Below are 25,147 nucleotides of genomic sequence, written 5' to 3'. Positions count from 1 at the left end.
GAACACATTGATCCGTCAGAAAGTTTCTCTCTGTCCATAAGGCGGTGTGAAACGAATTATAGTAGGTATGTATTTGAATTACAGGCATTTATAACACGCACTGTTTAGTGCAGTATTTTATGGTTAAAGGTTTTCTTAGCAGCTAAATGCGACAATGCCTCTTGAAGTAAGTGCACTAAAACAAGAACCACAGCTTTTTTTTGCAACCGTACACAGACATATCCTCGGAAGCACCATTTTCAATCTAGGCATTTGTAACGTAGCCAGCTTAAAGAAGACACTGAAGCATACAAGCAAATTTATCTGCGCCAGTTGATTACTGTGCCAAGAATACGAATATGCCACTCGCGGCAGTAGGCGTTGTTTCGTAACTTGAAAATTGCTAAAAGCATGAAAATGGGTGTCGCTGCCCCACACGTCTTTCAACAACAAAACTTCTAGCGTCATATCTGACGTCATAAATAATGAATGGTGAAACAAGATTGCTAGAGCTTGTATTAATCTTTCTCTGAAAACAACAGCAATGTAGAGGGATACGTAAATGCAAAGTAAATGCACTGGCAACTTTAGTTAAACACGTTTCTAGGAAGACACAAACTTCAGCCAGTAAACTGAACACAACTCAAGTAAACACAACTCAATCAGCTGCCCCGCTACCCCAGGCAGTAGCACTATATCAGCTTCAATTTTGATCAAATGTGCCTTGGCGTACAAATGCAGTTGAAAGCTATATCATAAAGTTGAACCTGAAACCTGCTTTCCCTTCTTACTGCAAATGTATATTAGCTACACTTTTATTACTAAAAAAAGGTGACGAAACAGCCAAGGTGGTCGTCATCATTATGGTTGTAGCACTTAAAAATTGTGTGGCACTTTCAGCACTTTCTCCTGGGTGGCAGCACCACGTGGCCTCGTAGCTGTTCTATAGCTCTCAGTTTGCGATGTTTCATACTTCACGAAAAAAATAGGGACAAGACCGGAGTGAGAAATTTCAGCTGGAATAACCGATTTTAAACAAAGACATGAAAGGCATAATCTTTCAGCTAGAACAATTAAAAAGCCTCCACTGTCCCTTTAATGAAATTTTCCATGGTTATGGATTCATCAGAGCGAACAAATGTGATGCAACCTGTTTTAGTGTATTTGCATTAAAACGAGAGCCACAGCCATTTCCCATGACTATAGTACCTACTGTATTGAAACCTATGAGCTATGCTTTGCATATCGACATTTAAAGCCACGGGTATGACCACGGGTCATACGTATGGCCATGGGTATGGGCGGGGGAGCAAAGAGCGAACCTCATCGAGGGATGCCTTGTGGGCAGCCTCCGCCTGGCGTGCCTTTCCCTGGGCTTCCTGCAGCTCTTCCTGAAGCCGCTCGATCTCCTTGTGCACCGAGTCCCTCTCCGACATGATGAGCGTGTACTCCTGGACGGCCGCATTGCGCTCCTCGGTCAGGCGAGACAGGTCCTTCGAGGCTTTGATGCGCACAGCCATGGCCTGGTTGATCTCCTTCATGGCCTCGTCCCTCTGCTGCTGCACCTGATGATGCGCAGAGGCATGCGTCACGCAAAATAAGCGGGGAAAGGTTATCGGGCCCGACATCTACTCCCAACTGGTTGCACAGTGCTGCAAGTCTGAACAATCAAATGAACCTTCAAGTACTTCCTCCAAGCCTTGGATTCCCCCGCTATCATATTAGGGATGGAGGGGGGAGAGAGGGGGGAAAGAGGCAGCAGAGGCACCCCACCCCATCTCACCTTGGCGAGCTGGTCGCGAGCCTCATTGCGCTCGCGCAGGGCGCTGTCCCACTGGCGGATGGCGGCCGTGCACTGCTGCTGCAGGCCCGAGCGGTCACGTAGGGCTGCGTTACGCTCCGCCAGGGCCTCCTCAGCACCCTGCTTCAGCCGCTGAAGCTCCTCCTGGCACAGCTCCAGGCGCGCCATGTGCGCACTGTGTGCTGCCGTAAGGTCCGCGTACCGCTTGTGCAGTGTGTCGTACTCCTCCTTCAAGGCCTTGCACTTCTGCCGGTAGGCCGCCTCGCCACCCGTCTCCATCATCAGGCCCTCCTGCATTGGCCACGCGGTCTTCCCTATTCATTCTCGGGCCAATGGCCCTCGCTTGAAAGAAGCGACGAGAAAGTCGTGCTCTGCTCTAATTTTTCATGCTTCGGGTTGCCTGCCCTTTGTGCAGTTTCCATCTTAGAACTGACATGTACACTGAGGAAACTGCTTCTTACAATTTTTTTTTAAAGAGAAATGACAGAATATGTACCCTCATTACCCTAACAGGGGAAGCACTTGGGGTTGAGTTTACCGCATGAAATAAAAGGCTGCCCCCGTATAAAATATATCAATAAATCTAAAAGCAACAGGATAACTTTCAAATGTTTGCGTTATGCTATAGAAAAATTTTGCAAACCTTTTCAAATGAGCCTTTTATTTTTCTAAATGCTAGTTAATAAAGTGTGCCTGAGAAATAGTAAATTTCAGTTTTCGCTTAGGAAATTTCTGAATATTTGCTCTGATTTGCAACCATTCCATCCTCCTCCTGTACTAATTAACCTCACTTATGCGTTCTGTACTCTAGAAACATTTCTTGAATAAGTCTTGAAACGTTTCATCATTATTCGCTTGGTATTCGCTTTGAAAGCCAAGATCACTGTTCACACACCCTAATTTAGCAGGGTTCCCACACAAGAGGAGGCAAGCAACATTCGATTAACAGTGACCACCAAAATTACCGTGTTTCAAACAACCCGGAGTTGAAAGCCGTCCTAGTCTTGTCGCCTAACCTGTGTTACACCCTGATGCTGCACTGTATCATAACACGGCCAGGGGCATAGCCAGGAATTTTTTTCTGGGGGAGGGGGCTGGCCCAAAAGATGGAAGGGGGGAGATAGGAAGGCAAGTCTTCTTGCGCATTGTTTTTTCAAATGAAGCCTGAAATAACTGACGTTAACATGCGATGTGTGTATGCTAAACGCAAACAGTAAAGCCCACCTTAAGGAGCTTAGATGATGATGATGATGATGACCTGGATTCACGTTCGCAAGTCTATTCGTAGGCCACGGTTGATTTGGTCAACTGAAGAGCAGACGGCTATGCGGGCACGCACTCATGAGCGTAATCGTGAGCGTGCTCGTGAGTGGCGTGCGGACCCCGACGTTCGTCAAGCGCAAGTGGAGGCCAATATTGGGTGTTTACAATCAAGATTCGCGTGTTTTAAATTTTCCTTTAGGAAAGGGATAAACAATTTTTCTAATCAGCTATGAAGCACAGTTGAGCGCTTTTTGAAGGTTATCGCGCATGCATCGACCTGCTAAGCGTGCCACGGGCCTAGCAGTTCATTTCGGAACCATGAAAATCAAGATTTCGCACTCTTCTCACTATTGTTGGCTGTTGCGTGCTACAACAATGGCCCCCAGGACCAACTCGCCACCCTTTCTGTTTCAAACTTCACACTCGTGATCAAGTACAGACTTGGCCGCCTTTTTATCTACAGCGACAATAACGAAATTAGCAGGGAAGATGCGCTACAGTTGGTGTTTTGTCTGCTTCATTTGAACGATTTGCGCTCCTGCAATAACCTTAAAATCGCGCTCGCCTGTACTTGCGGCACATTCATATAATATGGCAGTGAAGCAAGCAAGCGTGCGTCTTCGTCCTTTAAGTAATCGCCTTTTTGTTATTTTTTGTGTCCGTAACATGAATAGTAAACCTACGCTCAGCAGAACAACTTATTGCAGTGCTGTTGGGTGTTGCGCTTGTTGCACATTTCTTAAATTTCATTCTATTTCTAGCTGATCGAACAGACGCCGTTTCAGTAAAATTGCGGTTAAGCAAATACAGAATGCTGATTCTAACCAACAGGAAGGCCAAGGAAGCAATAGAATAGTGCCAAAACGACAAAGCTCCGCAATAAAGAGAATTGTACAGTTTTTTTATGTGGAGGGAATACAAGATTGGCAGAGAAATGCTTTTCATGCAGCAGAAATGATTGAACTGCAGTACTCAATGAAAGGTCCATGTCAGTAGGAAAATAAACATATCAAGGAATGATAACTCACTGAGCAACTTGCCATGGCTTAAAAAGACCCCGCTACACTTTTTCCAACTTTCTTCAAAATCTTCCCAAGAAGGCGGGTTCGATACCTGGCCGCGGCGGCTGCTTTTCTGATAGCGGCAAAAAGCAAATGCCCCCATGTGCCCAAGTTTCCAGCGCATGTTAAAGATTCCCAGGTGGTCGAAATTAATTCGGAGCCCTCCACTACACCGCGCCTCATCGCCTGTCTAGAGCTGGTACGTTAAAACTTCATCATCAATCAATCAGTTGACTAAACAAAATGCAGTGACATGCTTGTCATGTTATTACACTTTGTATCATAGTAGAGACAAGGAATGAGGCGCTAAAGTCCAAACCACATGTATTTTCATATGAGGCTTTTCCTGCTGTTCCACCGTTTCCCGGCCGCATTGTCCTGCCAGCGAAACAGCACGACTGCCTCGATCGGCTCGCGGCTGGTTCCCGGCGCAGCTCGGCGTATTCGGCACAAAATGCAGCAGAAGCTATTCGGAGTCAGGAACGTCCCCCGGCTGCTAATGTTGACATGTACAGCATCTGGAGTGGCCACAGGGATCAGACGTTGCCTTCATCCTTGTTTTTAGCTTTGCATGAGCCAGAATGTCCTTAAGAATGCAGGTTTCATGCTTGTAAGTGACTTTAGGGGGTTCTTCAGGTGACTTGAACCGCACACCAGCCTGGCATGAAAAATCTCGGGGGGAGGCACGGGCTCAGAAACTCACAAGAACGCACCCGAAGGATTTGTAGCTGGATGTATACGTGCACCTTTTTAACAAGACCAGTGAATCATAAATTTTGCTGTAATTTGCAGCACTGAGTACAGAGAAGGCTTCTGAGTAACCAACAGTAGGCTCAATGTAAACTGCCTAGGACACCAATTCGATCTCAGACCAGCTATCAAAACTCCTGCGCAAGTGGAATACCCGAGCTATTAGCAAACTTGGAAGAATTCAAACCAAAATAGGCTCACCAACCACTCCTGGCAAGTTCTACAAACACTTCTACATGACCTCCTATATGTAGCAGGCATGTAGGTCATGCTCATTGGCAAGACTTGTCACAAACGTCACAGAAGTTTCACCACTATGCATTCCATAGCAATAATGTAGCACACGAACAGTTAATAAAACTGACTGTGGTTAAATAAAACGATTCAACTTCACCGAACAGTCGAAGCGCACTTTTAATTTAAAAAGTGCCTAATTTCTGGATAAATTAAATAAAGGGCAGGAAACAACATCTAAAAACAAAGCTTTGCAGCAAACAAAACATTCCCCAAGAAAGGATGCGCACAGATGGCCCTCGGCACTCACTTGCTGGTGGTGATGAAGGTCACCCAGCTCTTTCTGTTTCTCGTCGACTATCCTCTGAAGACGCTTCACCTCCTGCTCCAAAAGCCGCTTTTCAGCGTGCAAGTCTCCATTCTCTTTTTTCACCACCAGTGTTTCTTGCCAATGGTCCTCAGCTTTACTCTGGACAGAGGGGCAAAAAAATTAGCCGCAGGCAAAACACACTGGAGAGCGTCTAACAGCAGCAAGGCAGAAGCAGGCCCAAACTTAAAATCAAAACTATGCTAATTCGCAGCTTTGACTTGATGCGTATTGCAAGATGCTCACCGATGAATCATTAATAAACCATCTGCATTGTGTTCTGGCACCTCTCATATAACCAGTACCAGAGATCTACTCTATTCAACCTCAGCTTCTGTTGGTCTAGTTGGGAAGTGAGACTTCAAAAAAAAAAAGTAAGGAAAAAAAAAACATAATATCCCCCAATGTTCGAAACCCCAAAAATAAATACTTTTGTTCAGGCTAAATTTTTACTGCATAAGAAATCCAAAAAAAATACTCCATATGATGTATTGGACATGAAAGCATTAGTGTTTAATTGCTGAACAAATATGTTTGTGTTGCGTGCGCTGCTATGTTATATAGGGGATGATGTCGTGGCAGTTTGCATTGCCTTCCACATAACACTGGTAGTGTACAGTATGTGTCCAGTGCTACATGCCCAGTGGTGTGATTGGTGAGGCAACAACGCACTAACTTCATAACCATTATCTCCTTTGCACTCTCTCCATTTTTATGACTGAGAGCCGCAGCCAACTGCACTTGTTAGGTGTACACGTAGTCTTGACATTAGGTAGGCACAACGCTAAACCTCACAGCGTGCCAAGCAACATCAATCAAATTGTGCATGAAGGTGCAGGTACCAATAGACAAGGTTAGCATTATGTTAGGCCTAATGCCCAGCCAGAACATACCCACAAAGAGGACATTTAGTAGCAACACACTTCACATGCTTTAGTTTGTAGGGCCTGCAGTAAAAAAAAATCACACTTCAGTGAAGACATCTTTTATTCCAATCAGACCCTGGCAGCTATACAAAAGATTGGCCCTGCTGCACGGCCTGTGTTTCTGGCTTCTCTCCACAGTGAAGACTGGCAGGTTCTCTTTTTTTGCACTACACCAAAGCTGTGTGAAAACGCTGATGCCGAAAAAAAACTTGACTAAAGCAAGACTGGAATGAGAGCAAATTGCTTCGACAATATGGCAGGTATCAACATGCTCCGCAATATCCCCTTAACCCCTTGCTTTTGTAGGGTATCTCGAACAGATTCGCGGTGGACAATTACTCCACTAAAACTATAGTCCCCGAAACTGGTGTACTTCGCCATGCTCTGTAGAAACGTTGTCAATCAAGTGAAAGGTGGTCATTTTTTCTGCACTCTCAGACTTTCTGCCACACAATGTTACTAAAAACAAGAAATCTTAAAAAACTATGCACAATGAAGGAAAAGTAATAAAGCATGCGAGAGCTCCATATGCTCTCGCATACTCCCACAAAACTTACTGAAGTGAGCACGTTAAAGGGTACAAGCAGACAGCACCAAAAACAAAAGCTTTTGCTACAATGTCAGAGTAAGGGTGCACTTGGGGGTCTTGTACAGGAGCACGGTTCCAGCAGGTGAATTTTCCCACCACAGAAATGCCATGTGACACTCTGTAAACTCTTCAACTAGAACCAGGTGCCCTGACAGTGCAGACTGCAAACAATGCATGCAAGCTGCCCGTCCCACTACTCAACTACTTTTCCTTCAGTGCACCTGATTCTATACTGTGCAAGGTGACTAAGCAAGCCACTCATCATATTGAGAAATAAAAAGACAAACTCTAATCACAAGTAGAACAAATGAGGAACCCCATGTTTTGGAACCCCCGCTTGGTTTCAGAACTCTTCCTACGCATGCACTGCGCCCAGCGACGAGGCATTTCGTGAGTGAGCACCCCTGCTAAAGACTATAAAACGCCGCGGCAATGTGGCCCCAGTCACTCCTGAGGAAAGAGCCAGGCTGATTCCAAAATCTCGGGTTCTTAGTTTGTTCTACTTTTGGTTGGAGTTTGTAATACTATTTCTCAGTCGCAACTTTCAAACCAGACGTATCTCTGACAAATGTTTACCTTTCACTCATCACACAGCATTAATTACTAATTCATTTTTGATAATTTATTGACAAACTAAGTTAACAGGTTTCACAACACACACACATTACATGTTCCCAGTACTCTAAATGGAAAGTGCGCAGTTTCGTTCGCTGTTTCATAAACTGAATGCATGCTGTTGCTACGTGCAGTGCCTTCATGTTTGAAAATTCCCACGACCAGAAGCAGCCCAATGGTGCATTTTTTTTTTTCTGCTCCAAGTAGTTTTTATATAGGTTGTGTCTAAAGTGCCATCCGACGGTACTGTAAGCACTCCGCTATAGCGAAATCCACCAGCGTTCCGATGAAAAAGTGCTATGTCTGGAACTACTTCGTGCTCCATTAACGCAACGTAACGTAAACTAACCTAACATAACCTAATGAACAAAAAAATAATCATTGAGAACATCAAAAACTAGCCTAAGCCATGGAAATTAAAATGAAAACTAAACATGTCAAAAAAAAAAAAAGGAATGCAAGAGGCGGACTCAAACCACCACCCTTAATAACAGGAAGCTATGGAACCTCTACACACCAATGGCAGATGCTCTGGCCTGTGTCAGCCCAGTCTTAAAAATTAGAATGTCGTTGGACGGCACTCTAGCCATGGCTGTAGCGCTGAGCTGGAGTGTCGTCGGACAGCAACTTTAGACACGTGTGTTTTATATAAGAAAATATAAAACCTTGCAGTGCTCCACGCACAGTTTTTAGCATTAAGTCTTAAAGCATCATACAAAGTCTTATATTTTTTACATGTCCCTAACATCAGCCCACTACGACAAGTTAATGCACATCATCAGCCCAGTGTGAAACCAACACAAGAGCCTATTTCTCTTTTATGACTGCTAAAGGTCTCCAAATGTCATGACACCGCAGGTGGCTGCATCCTATGTTGTTCATATTTCATTTGTTGCTAACAGTAAGCTCAATAAAACAGAATAATAAAAATATTTTTAAAATTCAGACATACTTTATGTTTCCCATGATAAAAATCCGGCTCCAATTTTACGGGAAGATCGGCAGCGACCAAATGGTGGTAGTCGTAGTCTCTACATGAGCTCAGGGACCAATCACTTGAGCTGGCTGGAAAAAAAAAAAAGAATTTAATTGGCTGCATTGAGAGTACCGATCATGCATAATTAGGGAAAAAAAAGGGAGAAAAATATGGGCCCTACAGACCTGCTCCAAAGTTTAACTGAGAGAGCATTTTAAGTGGAATTACACAAACAAGCAAAAATAAAACGAGGTGCGGACAGGGTGCCACTACACAATAGACGTGCCACAAACATTACATCGTAACGTATGAACTTGAATTATACAGTAGAACCCCATTGATAAGGCCTCCGGGAGACTGTAGGTAAAGAAAAAAGCAAGAGGACAAGCTTTGAAGTAAGCAAGAAAACAAAGCCAGGAAAATGCAACGCATGATAAAAATTGATACGGGAGGGCCAATATACAGAAGCTAGCCACAGAGGGGCGCTCCGGATTAGTTTGCACCACCTCAGGCTCTCTAGTGAATCCACAACATCATTACGTACACAATCACCTCTGTTTGCTGCTGCATGCGAGATATGCTACCTGGTCTCACACCGCTGACCTCGTGTGTAGCAAATGCCCACCCCCGAAATTCAGGAACACTCGGAAGGCATCATTTGACCGCAGTATGAATATGGAAGTTACAGTTACACCACGCATTAGCCCTGGAGCCCTGAAGAAAGATGGAGTATATAAAGGGGTTCTACTGCAGCATGCATATGTTGAAAAAACGAAAAGAGCAAGGCACTCTAAACTCTGCTATTACTGCTAAAACTTCCCAATATTAAAGGAGTACCGACACCAAACTTATAGGTTCTTCTTTTACTGCTTTGACTCATGCTTACTAGATCTGCAGTCAAGAAACAGCCCCTTAATAACTGACCACATGATAAATAGCCAGATAGAATGCAATGAAAACCACCAGTTTCGGATTCACCTGCTTTGAGCCCGAAGGCTGTGTACGGAAAAAGTACGTCAGTGTTTTCGTGCGGCCGTCAAAACACTGTGCACATGTTGTTTTGACCGCCCCATCCCAGCCTGTGTCCCAGAGACTGCTCCTTCCTCATCCTGCCAATCATCCCCCTCTGTGGGTGGGGCCTTATTGCGCTAATGGGGAGCAGCACGCCCATGGCGGCGGTTTCAAAGCATTCAGAGCAGTCGGGCGCCCTGCAGGGGTTTCGGCCCAGCATTGCAGCGGATATTAGATGACTGCTTTCACGGGCAAAGGGGACGACGACAACTCCACTACAATGCTCGCCCATATTGTCAGCCCCTTTCCCACCCATAGAGCTTCGTTTTCCCTAACAGTGCCATTTTGGTGAGTGCCACCACTCACCAGAATGCCACCACTGGTGAGCTGTGGCTCCCTTCATCAGTTTGCTAACGCTGCCAGCGCCGTATCGCTGCTCGCTAAGCCATTGGTGGTGAAGTGAAGTTCTGCCATACACCACAGACACTCGCCTGCATTACCACGTTTGCCTTCACACAGGGATGGAGACGTCACACTGATTCCCATTTGCTGCAGGCTGGTTTCTGAGCTGCCCTGTCAGCTCGATGAGCAAAATAAAACCAAAATATGTCCCACGCAATGCAGGTTGTTCCGGCGAGTACAGGAAGCAAGCTGCCCAATATTATTGACCCCAAAAACTGGTGTCAGTACTCCTTTATTAAATTCCTTAGTATGGCCCATAACACATACGCAGGCTGACGTGCTACAGAAGAAATCAAATTCTAACTGCTACGCACTCCCAACAAAAAAAGGCAGCAACTTATTGCCCACGGCCTCCAGATGCAGGAAGTGCGTGCAGTTTGTGAAAAGAAAAAAATAAAACAGCTATTTCAGGTTTTTCATCGCTTCTGACAGTGCATGCATACTCCCCGGTGCAGGCTTTTTACACGGGCTTAGCAAAAAACAGAACTGCGTTCGTTCCCAGGCAAAAAAAATCAACACTTGTCAATGCCCAACAGCCTAAGAGAAGTATTTTTCATGATATGCGATTTCAGAATTTGGAAATTAAAAAATGCACACAGCTAGGAACAGTGAAGCAAATGGGCATAAGTGCACTTCTAATAGTATTTCAGCCTAAACGTCGGGTTAAGCATCTGTGACTACACTAATCCTGCAAGACTGGCCGTACCCCATTTCCACTAGGTGTATTCTTATAATGGTGACTGCCACCCACTTTCAATGCAACGGTACACACACAGATAACAGGCTCGCAGTCCAGAAGTAATTGATTTGGAATTCATTAAATCTGTGCTTCTTTATTACAGAATGTGATGCACAGCTTGCTCCAGCAAACGCTTCGTTGACACATACGTATGCCACGAAGTCTCCTCACGTCAACTTTCTTCAGTTCAATGCATCACTGATGGTGTGCAGGGGATAATGCCAAAAAACATAGCAGAGCACTGACATAATGTGCTGCACTGCTCCAGATTGTGTCCCACCTTTTGCCAGTATAGATGCTCATAAAGAGGATATCATACAGTCCCCCCATTTTGTATTGTCACCAATTCCTTCTTCCAGAGAAAAATAAATCCTGAATTTTTCTTTTCTAGTTTTCCACCCTAGCTACGCAGGACGGCCCGTGCTTTACCCAAACTAGTGTACAATCAAAACCCCTTTGATGCAACCTGCTGGGCATTGGTCATTGTTGATATTCTTTGTTCACAAAAAGCTCCATAGTCAAGCTACAGTCCACTACATCCCCACAATAAGACAGACTAAAAACAATGTAAAGCATAACTTCCAAAACGAAAATGAGAAAGGCGGGCAAGCATGGGCTAAGGAAAGTTGTTTCTTAAACACTTAATAAGGGCCACAGACAGCACCGCACAGAGAGGATAAAGAGCAATACTTTGAACGCAAGAACACAGCACACAAATACAAAACTCAAAAAAGAATGAGCGGGCAACAGACCATGCGTTTTCCCCATGGAGGGGTTAAAACGATCTCCGGCCATAGTGAGCCTCCTGTACACACTCTCCTGGTCAGCATGCACCTACAGGGACCGAGACACACACAAAAAAAGAATCCGGTTTTCATGAAAAAAGACAAAACTGTCAATCACCGACACAGATGCCAACCACATTTGAGGGTTCGGCTGCTTCCAAAGGAGGCTCCAACACCCAGCTCAGTCATGCCATGTGGCAAACACACTGTGGTGCACACGTAGAAGCCCTTGGAAATGACTAGTAAATCAATGTAAATGATATTTTGATAGTTACTGAATTGAAAAGAAAAAGCCGCGTTCCAGTGAACCGTGGTCGCAATTCTGAGTTGGCTCTTCGGTTCTTTAAAATAGTGAATGTTGCAAATTGTCTGATTGGTTTAAACCTTAACTGGAGGAATGGAGGGGACCGGAGGCCGTGCATGGGGAAATGGGAAGTGAAGGGATGGGGAAGTAGCAAAGGACTTCGTCAAACAATTGAATGTCTCTTTGAGCACCAATTTTTCATCCACGATGCTAGGGCTCTTCTCGGGATGCGTGGTCACCCCTGGACTACACTAATCTTGCAAGGCCACTCTGTACTCTATAACAGCATAGTGCTTCAAGAAATTCGATGTGATTTGGAGTATGTGGAGAATCCGTGTGTGGAGGGACATGATGGAACATGTCCTATCGTTGGAGCGCAAAATGACTGCACACCCACATGACGTGGTAAAGGTCAGACGATATGTTTTGTTGGCAAAAAGGGCAATACCAGGGCTGGTGCCCATTCAGATGGTACCATTTTCTCGTAACAGAGGGTGTGTAGGCACTACTGGTGATGCTTTTGTTTATGAATACCTTGGCTACCCTGGGTATCTCAAGGCTCCGTGGAAGATATCTCTTTGGAGTTTGACGTAATAGGATCATCTTGCACAGAACGTGCCGAGAATCCAGTTCCACGTGAGGGTTTGTACAAGGCACGACAACACAAGAGGAGGGAGGTAATGAAGTGCTCTCCCTGGCAGCATCATGTGCTGCTTGATTCCCCAACTGGAAGTTCGTGTGACCTGTTGTCCTGTTGTCAAGCATATAGTTACGCCATTTCGCAAAAGATGTTGCAGGGAGTGCATAATAATGTTGGCTGTATGGTGGTATGAATATAGCTTGCAGAGTTCTTGCACGACGTCATGGGAATCCATTATTTATGCATGCCATCTGAGGTGTATCCGCAGAGTATGTTAAATGGTCCAATATGGCCAGTATACCTCACAGCTCAGCTTCAAGGGGTGAACAACAAAATTTTAATATTAGCCGGAACAGCTATCATGTTTCATTAGCTTTTATCCATTTAAGCATTTAAACCAGACAAAATGAGCCCCCTAGAGTGTGCCTATGTTGGACAAGCGTTTTGCTTACAAGTTTTGCAGAACCTCTCATACTAAGCAATAGCCCAGGATATAAAATAGCTTCAGATGTCAATCACCTCCACTTTAAAAGGTCTAATTTGAGAACATATTTCTACAGGTGGTACTACTCCATTTCAGATGGTTCAGTGGTTTAGAGCAACGAGAAAAAATGTTAAGTTCAAAGACAACCGCTAGGCTGAAGGTTGAAACGAAAATGGTTTCCTTTTCCATGAGCCAACAAAAACTTATTTTTAGCCAGGTGTCACGACTGCTGAAAAAGCACTGAGCCAAAAAAATAAATTAAAAAAGGTGGCAGACAAGCCACTAGCAGAAATTCATGCAATCACATATCCTTATGACAAAAACAATTATAGAAGTATAACAAATAACAACATACAAGGGTAAGCTTGGAAGGCATAGCCGACTGCAAAATGTACCCAGATTTCACAGACATTATCCGTAAACACACACACAAGCTTCTAGTGATGAAGATGGTGCTGCAGAGAAGACAAAAAGTATAAACATACTGCCATGCCACAGGGAACGTACATTTAGCCCAAGACAACTAACAAACCATTAAATGAGTTGGTCTGCAAGCAAGCCTACCTACGAAACGAAAAAAAAAAATATTGCAGCAGCTGAAAGTACGCAGGTGAGCATCGCTGCAGACAAAAGGCCACCTCAAGACAAAATATCCACAAAGCAAAGAAAGTGTAATGATGTAAGAAAAGAATGAATTACGGAGCCTTATGTACAGACACATTGTTAAAATCAGGCGGCCTTACGTCAGACCACCACACATGGTCTTAATAGGAGGTGTCAGATATGTCACCATGGTGGCGAATTTAGATGCCTTGAAATGTAGCACACTCAATTAGCCTGTTAGACAAGGTAGCTACAACAGTGGGGAGAGAAGCACTCAAACAAACCACAGGAGTGAAGAAGGTAATTCAGAGGAAATGTGGTGGAACAGCTACAAGGACGGGGGTGTCACAAAGCACCAACAAAAAATAATGACAACAACCCCAAACTACTCATGTAACCAAAAAACTTACCACAACAAGATATCCAAAGAGGTTTCAGATGTGAGCCTTCCCAAAACCAAAATACTAAACCAGAAAAAAGCAAAACCATACGTCTACCATGCAGAGCAAAATATGGCGTATCCTGAGAATTCTTACTTTCAGTGAAAGATAATTATAAATTACAGATGCTCAATTAGGAAAAACAAGCACAAATGCCTCCTCCACCAGATTCTTTCATACTTGCCTGACACTGACTTTATGCAATCACTACACGACACAGTACCATTTACTAGCACGGAAGCTGCTTTCACCATCACCAATGAAGAAACTGGCAAAAGTGCAGAGATAGCTGAAAGAATATTTTCAATATTAGTGCCCATAACAGATGTTTTCAAATGAAGAATCCTCCAATAATTTCATTATATTTCTCAATAAATCCTGCGCAACCAACGCAGTGCAAAAGTACTCCTGTGCGAGCTAGTGGTTCGTACTGACATATAGAAATTGCAGCATGAATAATACGAAACAAAGAGGAGAGAGAAATAAACACCAGTGCTTTAGTGGGTCCGTACCCCTGTCTCCTACTAGTCCCGTCTTGTTCATGCTGCAGTTGTACATCAGCGTATTTCAGCCACTTCAAGCACATGCTGCTATGCCCAATGGTTGAAGTCATAAGTTCCTTGGAATCCCACCAATTTCCATGATGAACATAATAATGGCCCCAAGTAGATGAAATACGACAATTAAAAACTTTGAAGGCAGGTTAAAAAGTGCGGTTTACAACGCATGAGTGTACACACGACTTCCAAGCACTCAACAAGTGTAAAAGGCCTCCATCAGTACTTCTTTCCTGTATCTAAATTCCACGAGCACCATCACCACAGGAGGGAGGTTTGAAGCCTGCCTGCATACTTCCAAATGGTGCTTCAAAAAACTAGCATCAAGCCAGATTCTCATGACAAATGTAGCGGAAAACTTGGGATTCAACGTGCGGGAGCTGCACCCAACCTGTAAGGCAGGCTGCCGTGCACGAGTATGAATTGACCTCTAGAGTTCTGCATCTTGCAAAGCCAAACTCTTTGGTATGTTGCCCTCGCTAATCATACAGTCACCGCAATCCAGAAGGCGGAAGTAATGGCAAGTTAGTAAGCTACACTTATGACGTCGAGAGGTCTAGCTAGGCATATATATCAAAGTCACTAGCTGCTGCCTATGCTCGTCAAGAAGGTCAGACGCAGCAATATTTTACATAAGTGTAAGCCACTAGTGCCATTACTTATTGGTTTTGCGCCTTACAATCCACTTAAGCAACCCCGTACACTACACAGAAGTGTACGGGTTTGTGCATATTAATGCTATCCAGTTGATATCCAGTAGTTCACCCAGTTTTTGTAATTCTGGTGGTGACTACAAGGTACATACGTGAAACTGTAAGCATGCTTCGAGCATTTTTGGGCTTAATTAATCAGAAAAATCCTCTCCTCCACTTACGGAACTTGCATGTGCAGAAAAGAAACTTGTGCAGTTTTTGCAGAAAGGTTGTGTGATGAACTATGCTCACAAGACACAGCTGTTGGCATTTTTCCTCAGCGTGTCGTGTGCACCCCCCATATTTGCTCTACCAAAATAAGAAGTTGCAGTGCTCTTTAAATGCCACTCCGGCGTATTTCCGTCCTTAATAACAACACGACAGGATGCGACCGCTCAAACAGTTTGCTAGCCTACTCGTCCAAAGTATCAATCCTGTGCCATGAATACATTGCCTTGCTTACCCCCGTTTTTAAAATATAAGCATATGCCCTAGGTCAATGCCACATATGTAGCAAAATTTCAAACTTCAGCAACATACATTTTCTGTTACATCAACAAAGTATTCTAATTCCTTGAAGTCAGCAAGCGTTAATTATCAATATCTGATGGAAATCTGATGGAAACCTGATGGAAATATTGTTTGACCTTGCAAAAAATGTGTGCTTTGTGTGCATGTTAAAGAGAAAATGAAATGGTATCCTGGTGACAGACACAGCAATACAGTGAGCGTTTACAGCGCCACGCATTTACAAAGAAACACTTAAGGCACTAAAGCATGCATAAGGAGAAAAGTCAAGCAATAAACTCGCATGAAAACGACATGTAACTTAACCGAAGCAAGTGAAGGAATGTGTGGATTTACATGTGAAGCAACTTGTACAGGTAAGTGGATGGTGCTCCTGGCCCCATGCTGAACAAATGCACCAATTTTGCCTCATGGCTAATATAAGATAAGGCCATTTTCAAAATTATGTACGAATGTTCAAACAGTCCACTCTCTAGATGCACTTGTTCCATCTGACATTGCACTACACAGTATATCACACCAGCCTTGTTTAGAAATATTAGTAGGAAAATGGTGTAAGTTTAACTGCTCTGTCACAATGCTATTACAAAGAATGGAAAACTAACAAATTGTGCTCAATGTAGAACCAGAGGCTCCACACAGACCATGAAGATGCAAATTATTAGTCCTGGTTGCATTTTAGAGCCAACTCACTGCATCACACATCCTTCAAATAATTGCATTTTAACCCGGTCAGATGTTGCCAGATCAAAATTCTCAATGTGATACAATAACAATAACTAGCAATCTCAATGAAAAAAAAAAAAAATTCAGAATGCCACCACAATGCAAGAGGAAGAATTTCATCAAGCATTCTGTACCCAGTGGTTAGCCCCTGTGATCCACAACAGCACACAGCTCAAGTGTGGCTACAAACTGACCTGGCGAAGGTCTCTTCGTGGCAAATCTCTGTCTGAAGACAGAAGACAGTCAGCCTTGCCATGCCCCAGGTTCAGCGACTGGGACATGCCGGGAGGCTCATCAGTAGCACCTAGAAAGTGCCACAATCATAATATAGCCCTGTATAGCATATGACGATTTCACACTGCAACCATTGCTTGCATGCAAGGCTTATTTGTATCTTATTTCTTTTCGAGTTTTGTTGCTACATTGCTTCATGCAATTCGGATAGTTACATGAAGCTTTGCAGCATGTCCAAGATGACAATACAACTTTGATGCCACAAATTTAACAGTACAATGCCAACCATCCCCTATCACTAGAGTGTTTGTCTTTCCAACAGGAACATAAGCAAAACCACAATTACATTGGCCGCACAAGGTTAAATCTCCGCAGTTACGGCCCAACAACAATCAAAATGTTGAAATCTTTACACTGACTACACAGAATATAAAATTATTTTTACTTCATTTGCAGGATGGTTTAAAGCTAATAATGATCAAGCAAAAAAAATGAGAGTTCATATTTTCAGCCTAAATTTGCGGCAAACAATGCATTCGAAGCATTTATTTTCCTTGTACCGTTTCGTTTACTTGCTTGCATTGTGCCAAATTTATTCCCATTATACAACTCACTGCTCTCCTGCTACAAAACTGAGTACCGCATATAGCTTACAGCTGATAACGCTGCACTCGATTCCACATCACTTGCGTACGAACGAAACAATTAAAACGTGACAACCGTTGCCCCACATCAACATACCTGAGACTGCACTGTGACACAACAACGCCAAGGGCTAAATACTGCACTGGTAAAAACAAGTTTCCTTTACAATGTTATCGATATGCCCACGATTTCTGGCAGACGGCAACCTAAGCCCTTTACAACATGCATGATCAATAGACGCAAACTGGTTTGACTAGTGCATTGCAAAAAGAACACTGACGTTGAACAATTAAAGTCGCACTTTCAAAACAAAATCCGCAGACGGTATGCAGTAGACCTGTGCCTAACGGCTAACGGTGTGGTCGGGAACGAAACCAGTAACACTTCGTGCTACCCTTATCTGGAGCAGGTATTGAACTCTTGCCAAAACGAATACGAGGAAAAAAGAACTAGCAGGGCAAGATTTGTACGGGCCAAAATGTGATGCATACGTGGGACTCGTCTCAGCATTATCCCTGTGCTGTCTGTTCTCGAAAGTTGTTCTACTTTCGACGTCACGAAACCCACGGGAAGGCAAAAACAAAAGTTCGCACGGCGGTTGTTTGACCGAGGCACACAAAAAATTGCAGCTGGAAACTCCGCCCGTGACTTAGAAAAACTCTTCAGGCGTCGTAATGCCAGCAGTGCGAGCCTAGATTAAACATTCTGCGTCAAATAGAATGAACAGCTCGGAGGCTCGATCATGCACTGCGTTCCCGTGCGTAGGGACGCAAGTATCCACAAACTAGGGCACCACACACACATCAGTGATCGACAAGATAAGTCTTGGCTGCTACTGTTCCTTCGCAAGCCAAGAAAGTAAACAAAGTCACACGACACACGTTCCTTACCTGAATTTTTGCCTGCACCACCGAGAAACATGACGGGTTCTCTCTTCTGGGGAGGGGAGACTGAGATCGGAAGCGAAATCGCTACCCAAAGGTAGTAGTCGGCTGCGCTAGTTGAAGGGCAACACGATGTCGAGGACACTCGTAGCTTGCCCCGTTACTACCTCAACTCGCGAGATCATTCTAGGTTGTTCTGAACGATGATCTTGCGCGAAAGTTAATGTGGTTATGTGTGGGCATCTTCGTAGCCAGCTATGTGAGGAGTAAATCCAAGTCCCCGCATACCCGCCATGTCAGCTATGACGCGGCAGCCGATGCTAAAGCCCCCGTAGGACATTATCATTCATTCGACGCATTTATGTACGCTACACAGCTCGTACAAATGTCAACTACAGTCCCCACACAACCACACACGGCGATTAACAAGCGCACTTGCACCTCAAAGCCTCGAAGTACGGAGCGGCCAAAACAAAAACCGACGAAAAAAGTCGACGAATGAGCCGAGCCTCTCGACGAGGGCAAAGCGTACAGTAAACGGCAGTAAAATGCATCTTATGATGAACACAGAAATAAGTGCTTAACTGTAATACAAACACTCTAATGTTATTATCTTTATTTACTGAATTATTGTTGGCTAGTTTTGAAATTAGTATTTTCTGGGCGGATTTTTAAGGGGCCACCGCCCCACGGCGCCACCAGCGTTCCGAAACAAGAACCTACAAACAAAGGCGGCTTGTTCGATCAATACGTGCGTTTGATACGTTGCCGTTTGCAGAGACAAACCTCTTGCGGGAATAACGGAAGGTTTTTATTCGCCAGTTAATGCAGTTCATGAAGAAAAGCATTTTTAGCGTTTCTCACTTTCTTTATGCCCGCTGCCTCGTGTTTATCATTTACTTTTCGAGGTGCTGCTCACGTGAACGGGAACTGTGGGAGGGATAAACACAATACAAATGAGGCTTGCTGACAGACCCTGTTTCAACCCCATTTTTATTTAACGCGAGGTCTGAATATGTGTATTCCCTCGAATTAAATTTGTATCTGCCATCTGGGATACAACTAAAAGTTACATTGTACACGATATTGAATCCCTGCAAAACCATGCTGTTTGTTTCCTTTTTTTTTTTTTTTTTTCTGATTATTCACCGCTCTCAAGCGTCACAGCCCTAAAAAATCCTGCCGACTTGGTTTCATTATCCCTGGCTGCCAACGTGTTCGCCCAGCGTTTTTTTTTTTTTTTTTTTCCTAAATTGTATTACCATGGGCGTTTACATTGCAACTTTTCCGCCTCACCCACTGTTATATTTCCACGACGATATTATCCTTGCAGATTTAAGCTTCGTATCAGGTATTATTCGTTCATTTTCGCGCTATCATTCATTCTCCGCAGAATAATAGTGTGGAATAACCTACCACAACACATTGCCACGTACCTAATCCTATGTGCAAGAACTTAATTTGGTTTTTTCTTGCGTTATTTTTTCGCCTTGTATTTATGTGTTCAACAGAATTGCTCGTGTTTTCTACATTTGTGATTTATATTGTGCCAGCACCTACTGTTCGTGTTCAATTGTTGTTTCTGTGCGCGCGTACGTGCTCCCCCCTCTGTAATACCCTATGCTGAGGGCCTTTAGGAGTACCTGAATCCATAAATAAAAATGAATACATAAAGATGGGCGTTGTTTCAAATCGCGAATTCGAGAGCGAGATGATTCTTGGTTACTCTTGGTTCAGCAAGGTCCCAGTCGTGTTAAAGGAGGTTATGCATTCACGAATTATCCCCCAAGTGTTCACACAACACACAATTCGTTCTTAAATTAAGATATATACAGCAGCGAGCAGAGGTAGGTCGCCGCTGTCACTGTTGTTTTGCTTTCTTGGCACGGCGTTCCGCCGCACGATAAACTGATGGTCGCTTCATCTATGCCTGCGCCAACAGCCCTGCATACGTACACTATACGCACACAGCAGCGACCAGAGAGAGCTGAACGAGGCATGCAGTGCAGCGCCTGAAATATTTCTGCCAGACTCCTCTTGCTTGCTGGCTCGACATTCTTTCGCTCAGCAGGTAAGCCACTCTGTGCCTTCCCGGGTGACGCCTAGCAACGGAGACGCGCGCTCCACTTTCTTGCTGGTATTGCATTCTTTCGCACAGAAGGCTTTACACACTAGACAATTTTTCGAGCAAATGCACCTCTACCCTACCTCCCTGGATTTCGTGGACGTAAAGTGAAATCTTAGCATGGGCCTCACTGTTACAGCCTACGATTGTAGCTTTTTATGCGCCGACGCAACGCAGGCGATGCGCGCCGTGTTGGAGGGCTCCGGATTAATTTTGACCACCTGGGGATCTTTAACGTACGTGCGCCGAAATCTCGTACACACGGGCGTTTTTGCGTTTCGCCTCCATCAGAAACGCGGCCGCCGCGGCCGGGAATCGAACCCGCGACCTCGTGCTCAACAGCGCAACGCCTTAGCCAACGTTTTTAGATTAGGCCTTAGCCACTGACCCACCGCGGTGGGTGTGATAGGCCATTTATTATCACTGAAACAGGTACAGATTTTTGAAAGAAAGAAAGCGCAGAAAAACATGTCCGCCGGGTGGGACCCGAAACCACGACCTCCAGAATACACGTGCCTATGTGCCAAAACGTCGCCAGCATGCCGTCCAGGATCAGCAACCTGCGGCCGCTGTTGCCCGCACCTCCTACAGGAGCCACGCCCACTGCACACCACATGTTATGGGTGTTTCCCGGCCTCCAAACGCTCCGTTTCAAGTGTCTCCCGCCCGGAGTCCAGCGGCTTGTGGACTGGACAACACCGCTGCAACTACACGGCAGACGCTGCTTTCTCTGTGGGAGTTCGCGCGCTCCTCAGGCGTCGACCGCCGAATGTAACCTTTAAACGCCCCCAACTTCCTTAATTCCCCTCTCTAATAAAGTTTCGTTATGCTTGTTATCCCAGTCGAAAAAGACAACAAGAAAATTTCTGTAATTCGTCGTATTTTCGCGTGTCGTACTGTCGTCACTGTCGTCGTATTCTTGTCGTGTAGTGAGTCTGGTGTTCTGTCGTGTGTCGTATTCCCGTCTTGGCTTTGATGCTCAGTCGTGCCGAATTCCTGTCTTTTCCTGATCCTGATGTTCCTATAGTTGCACATGGTTTGAATGTTATTGAATTTTAACATTCATTTTCGCCCTTGAGAAAATTGATTTTGTCATTACGACAGATATGTATCGTATTAACAGATGGCTTTGTCGCAACCACAGGACTTTTGTTGTCACAACAAAGTTTTTTGTGCATGACATGAGGTATTCCTGTTGTGTTTAGACCCAAATATATATATATATATATATATATATATATATATATATATATATATATATATATATATATATAAGGTAAGTAGAGACAGAGACACGAGAAAAACATTGACAAATTAATAAAAGCTTACTGACGCTTCAGGAAGAGGACTTCCTTTCTTCAGAGTGCTCTGATGAAAGGATTTCGGCTCACGTTACAGATCCACAGGTGGTCAAAATTAATCCGGAGCCCTCCACTACGGGGCGCCTCATCGCCTGCGTTGCGTCGGCGCGTTAAACCCTACAATCAATCATCAATCAATCAAAACGAGCCGGGACCGTTGGAACAGAACGCCCGTGTATCGGCGTGAAGTCACTCCATCTCATTAGTTAGCAGTCCGTCAATTCGCCGTGTACGTTGTTACCGGGTTGACCGGGACCCGTATGGGCACTTGGGCATTCGTCGCGGTAGAGGGATTAGTTCCGCGGGCCTGCCTTCGCCATGTCCGCGCTTCCTCGCCCTTCCTCCTCGCCCTTCCGCGTGCGCAGGAGAGTCTCGGTAAACCCGGTAGCAACGTAACCAACGGAACAGACGGACTGCTAAAACTCTCTATTATCACGGGTAGGAAGCGCGGCGAACGCCTTCACTGAGTTCATTTTATTGATAGTTCGTAAAATCTTGTTTTGAAAAAAAAATGTCATATTAGGCAATTGAACGGTTTGACGGTAATGACCCGTCAATTAATGTAATGACTGGAGAAAAAACAGCCATATCGGAGAAGGGAGTCGTTCTGATATAGTCGTTGGGTGGCGCTGGCTCATCTTGCAAGCAAAGATCAAGCAGAAAAGCGAACAATGGATGGTAGAAATACGGAAGAAGGACAAAAGCGCATCCAAGAAGTTTTGGAACCATGTTAAATCACTAAGCTCAAAAAACGATAACCATAAAAAATTCCTGATTGATGAAAAGGGGGAACATTTAGAAGGAGAGCACGCGTTGGTGCATATTCATCGAGTGATTAGTGAAAAGTTTAGGACAAAAGTGGTAGGGAAACCAGCACCGATAACATCAGCGCCACAGAAGACTGCGGAAAGGGAAATAAGTTTGAGCAACCTTGACTGGAAAAAAGCGGAGCAAAAGGTTTCCCCCCAGACAGCAGTGGGCCCGGACGGAATACCAATGCAACTGATAAACCTACTTGGACCTAAAAGTAAGGAATCGTTTATGAGGGCAATAGATATAGAAACCAAACAAATACCAGAGGACTGGTTAGAAAGTAGGATGAATTTAATATATAAAGGCAGAGGAGACAAAGCCAGTATTGATTCATACAGACCACTCACAGTAACGTCAGTGGTGTATAGATTCGTAATGCAGGCGATAAAATCAGAAATTCAAGCATGGATGGAAGAAAATGAAATACTTTGGGAACTGCATAATGGATTTAGAGAAGACAGGCGACTGGATGACAATTTGTTCGTGATAACGCAATGCATTGAAATTGCGAAAGCACAGAATAGCCCACTATGGATTACGTTCTTGGACATTAAAGGGGCATATGACAACGTAAACAGAGAACGGCTGTGGAGAATGCTGAAACTCCAGGGATTAGATGACGAGTTGGTACAGTTCCTTATAGCAATCTATAAAGACAATAGAGTGCACCTTACTTGGGAAGGACAGAAATGCGCCCAGCAGGTCAACATCCATCGGGGACTGAAACAGGGATGCCCTTTGAGCCCAATACTGTTTATGCTTTACATGGCAGGGTTAGAAAAGAAACTGGAAGAAAGTCAAGTAGGGTTTAGCCTAACCCATATGCTGCAAGGCGAAATGGTACAACAGCATATTCCGGGAATGTTATACGCAGACGACATTGTTCTTTTAGCTGATAACCAAACCGATATGTAGCGGCTAATAAATATTAGCGGCCAGAAAGCCACCGACCTCGGGTTAGATTTCAGTGCAGAAAAATCAGGAATAATGGTTTTCAATGACGCTACCACTGATGTAGTGTCTATCCAGCAAGGCGAATTACCTAGAGTGAAGGAATATAAATATTTGGGAGTGTGGATAAACGAAGGGGATAACTACTTAAGAACTCACGAGGAGCAACTTAAGGTTAAGGGAAAGCGAAACGCAGCTATAATGAAGCATAGAGCTCTGTGGGGGTATAACAAATATGAAGTAGTAAGAGGAATGTGGAAAGGAGTAATGGTTCTGGGTCTCACGTTTGCGAATACTGTACTCTGCTTAAAATCAGACGTTCTATCAGGCCTTGAAGTAAACCAGAGAACGGTAGGACGTTTGGCGCGCATGGAAAAACAACTAACGAAGCAGTTCAGGGAGATATGGGCTGGGCGTCGTTTGAAGTTAGAGAAGCTCACAGTAAAATATGCTTTGAGATGAGGTTGAGGGCAATGGGCCAACGAAGGTGGGTAGCTAAGGTTTTTAGGTACCTATACTTCAAAAGCGTGGACACGCAGTGGTTAAGAAAGACTAGAAGGCGAACGATGAAATACGGAAAGAACAGTGGAGAATCCAAAACAGCCAAGGTAACCAAAAAAGAGGCAAGGCAGATTGAAACGAATAAATGGAGGGAAAAAATGGAAGCTAAAACGTTGTTAGAGATGTACAGGGCTGAGAAATTGAACATCAGAAAGGAAAATTTCTACGATAATTCCCAAGGCAGTGCTTTGCTTTTTGAGGCTAGAGCAGGTTGCCTGCGAACTAAGAGTTTTGTGGGGAAGTTTTCACAAAATGATGGGGTATGCGTGGTCTGCGGAAAAGAAACAGAAACTATGCGGCACATAGTGTTAGAATGTGAGGGTATCCATTCAAATCTACATGAAGGGAATATTGGGCTTCCAGAAGCCCTAGGATTTAAGGGTATCACAGAGGAAGTTAACTTCGAGGCTGTCGAAGGGACGAAAGAAGGTTAGAATGCTGGTGGTCGAAAAGCAGAGAGGGGAATATTGCCTAGGACAGTTACCACCTGTAACAAGGAAAAAAAAGTATTTCAGGCCTAATAAGCTTTAGTGCCTGCCCTAAGCAGCGCTAGTATTAAACCAAAAGTGTAAAACATGATTATACCAGTCCTTTTTGGTAAGACGACATGTCATCACCCAGCTTCAAAGGGGAGACCAATAGCAATCATCATCATCATCATCATCATTCCTTCACGCGATCGTCCTCAGAATTTTAATGGCGAAATCCTAACCGCGGATCGGCGATGCAGTTATTCCTGGGTTTGTCGCCAGAGAAAAGGTCGGCACGGGCTCGCCGAAGGATCTTTCGTCTCGTTGGACATTCAGGCTCGATTGGACCTTCAGACTCGGTGGATCTTTCGTCTCGTTGGACATTCAGACTCGATTTGACCTTTCGTCTCGTTGGATCTTTCGTCTCGTTGGACATTCAGGCTCGGTGGATCTTTTGTCTCGGTGGACGTTCAGGCTCCTCCGCATTATATAAACGTCTGAAGCACTCTACAATCACCTTCACTACCAACTTCACCAAATTAATAGCGAGAACGTCTGCGTTTCAGGTGCG

At 44.4% G+C, this 25,147-nt stretch overlaps 1 protein-coding gene across 2 annotated transcripts in view; it reads right to left on the bottom strand.

Annotated features, from left to right (window-relative positions):
• Positions 1–18,821, bottom strand: part of LOC144153530 (disks large homolog 5-like) — a 94,793-nt gene extending 75,972 nt beyond the window's left edge. Inside the window, exons 1-7 of one of the 2 annotated variants that reach the window (XM_077685158.1) lie at positions 18,302–18,821; positions 16,727–16,836; positions 11,526–11,607; positions 8,538–8,650; positions 5,399–5,557; positions 1,763–2,089; positions 1,302–1,544 (exon numbers count right to left, since the gene is read on the bottom strand). In XM_077685158.1, the coding sequence (XP_077541284.1) occupies positions 1,302–1,544; positions 1,763–2,089; positions 5,399–5,557; positions 8,538–8,650; positions 11,526–11,607; positions 16,727–16,836; positions 18,302–18,332 (1,065 nt within the window). In that variant the 5' untranslated portion in view covers positions 18,333–18,821. The remainder of the gene's footprint in view (positions 1–1,301; positions 1,545–1,762; positions 2,090–5,398; positions 5,558–8,537; positions 8,651–11,525; positions 11,608–16,726; positions 16,837–18,301) is intronic. The other variant, XM_077685164.1, reaches the window with a different exon arrangement.
• Positions 18,822–25,147: the final 6,326 nt, after the last annotated feature.

The sequence above is a fragment of the Haemaphysalis longicornis genome, unplaced genomic scaffold, assembly GCF_048455015.1.
Source record: "Haemaphysalis longicornis isolate Haplotype H1 unplaced genomic scaffold, Haemaphysalis longicornis Haplotype H1 scaffold_1, whole genome shotgun sequence".
Taxonomy (NCBI): Eukaryota; Metazoa; Arthropoda; class Arachnida; order Ixodida; family Ixodidae; genus Haemaphysalis; species Haemaphysalis longicornis.
This window is presented reverse-complemented; position numbering and strand designations above follow the sequence as displayed.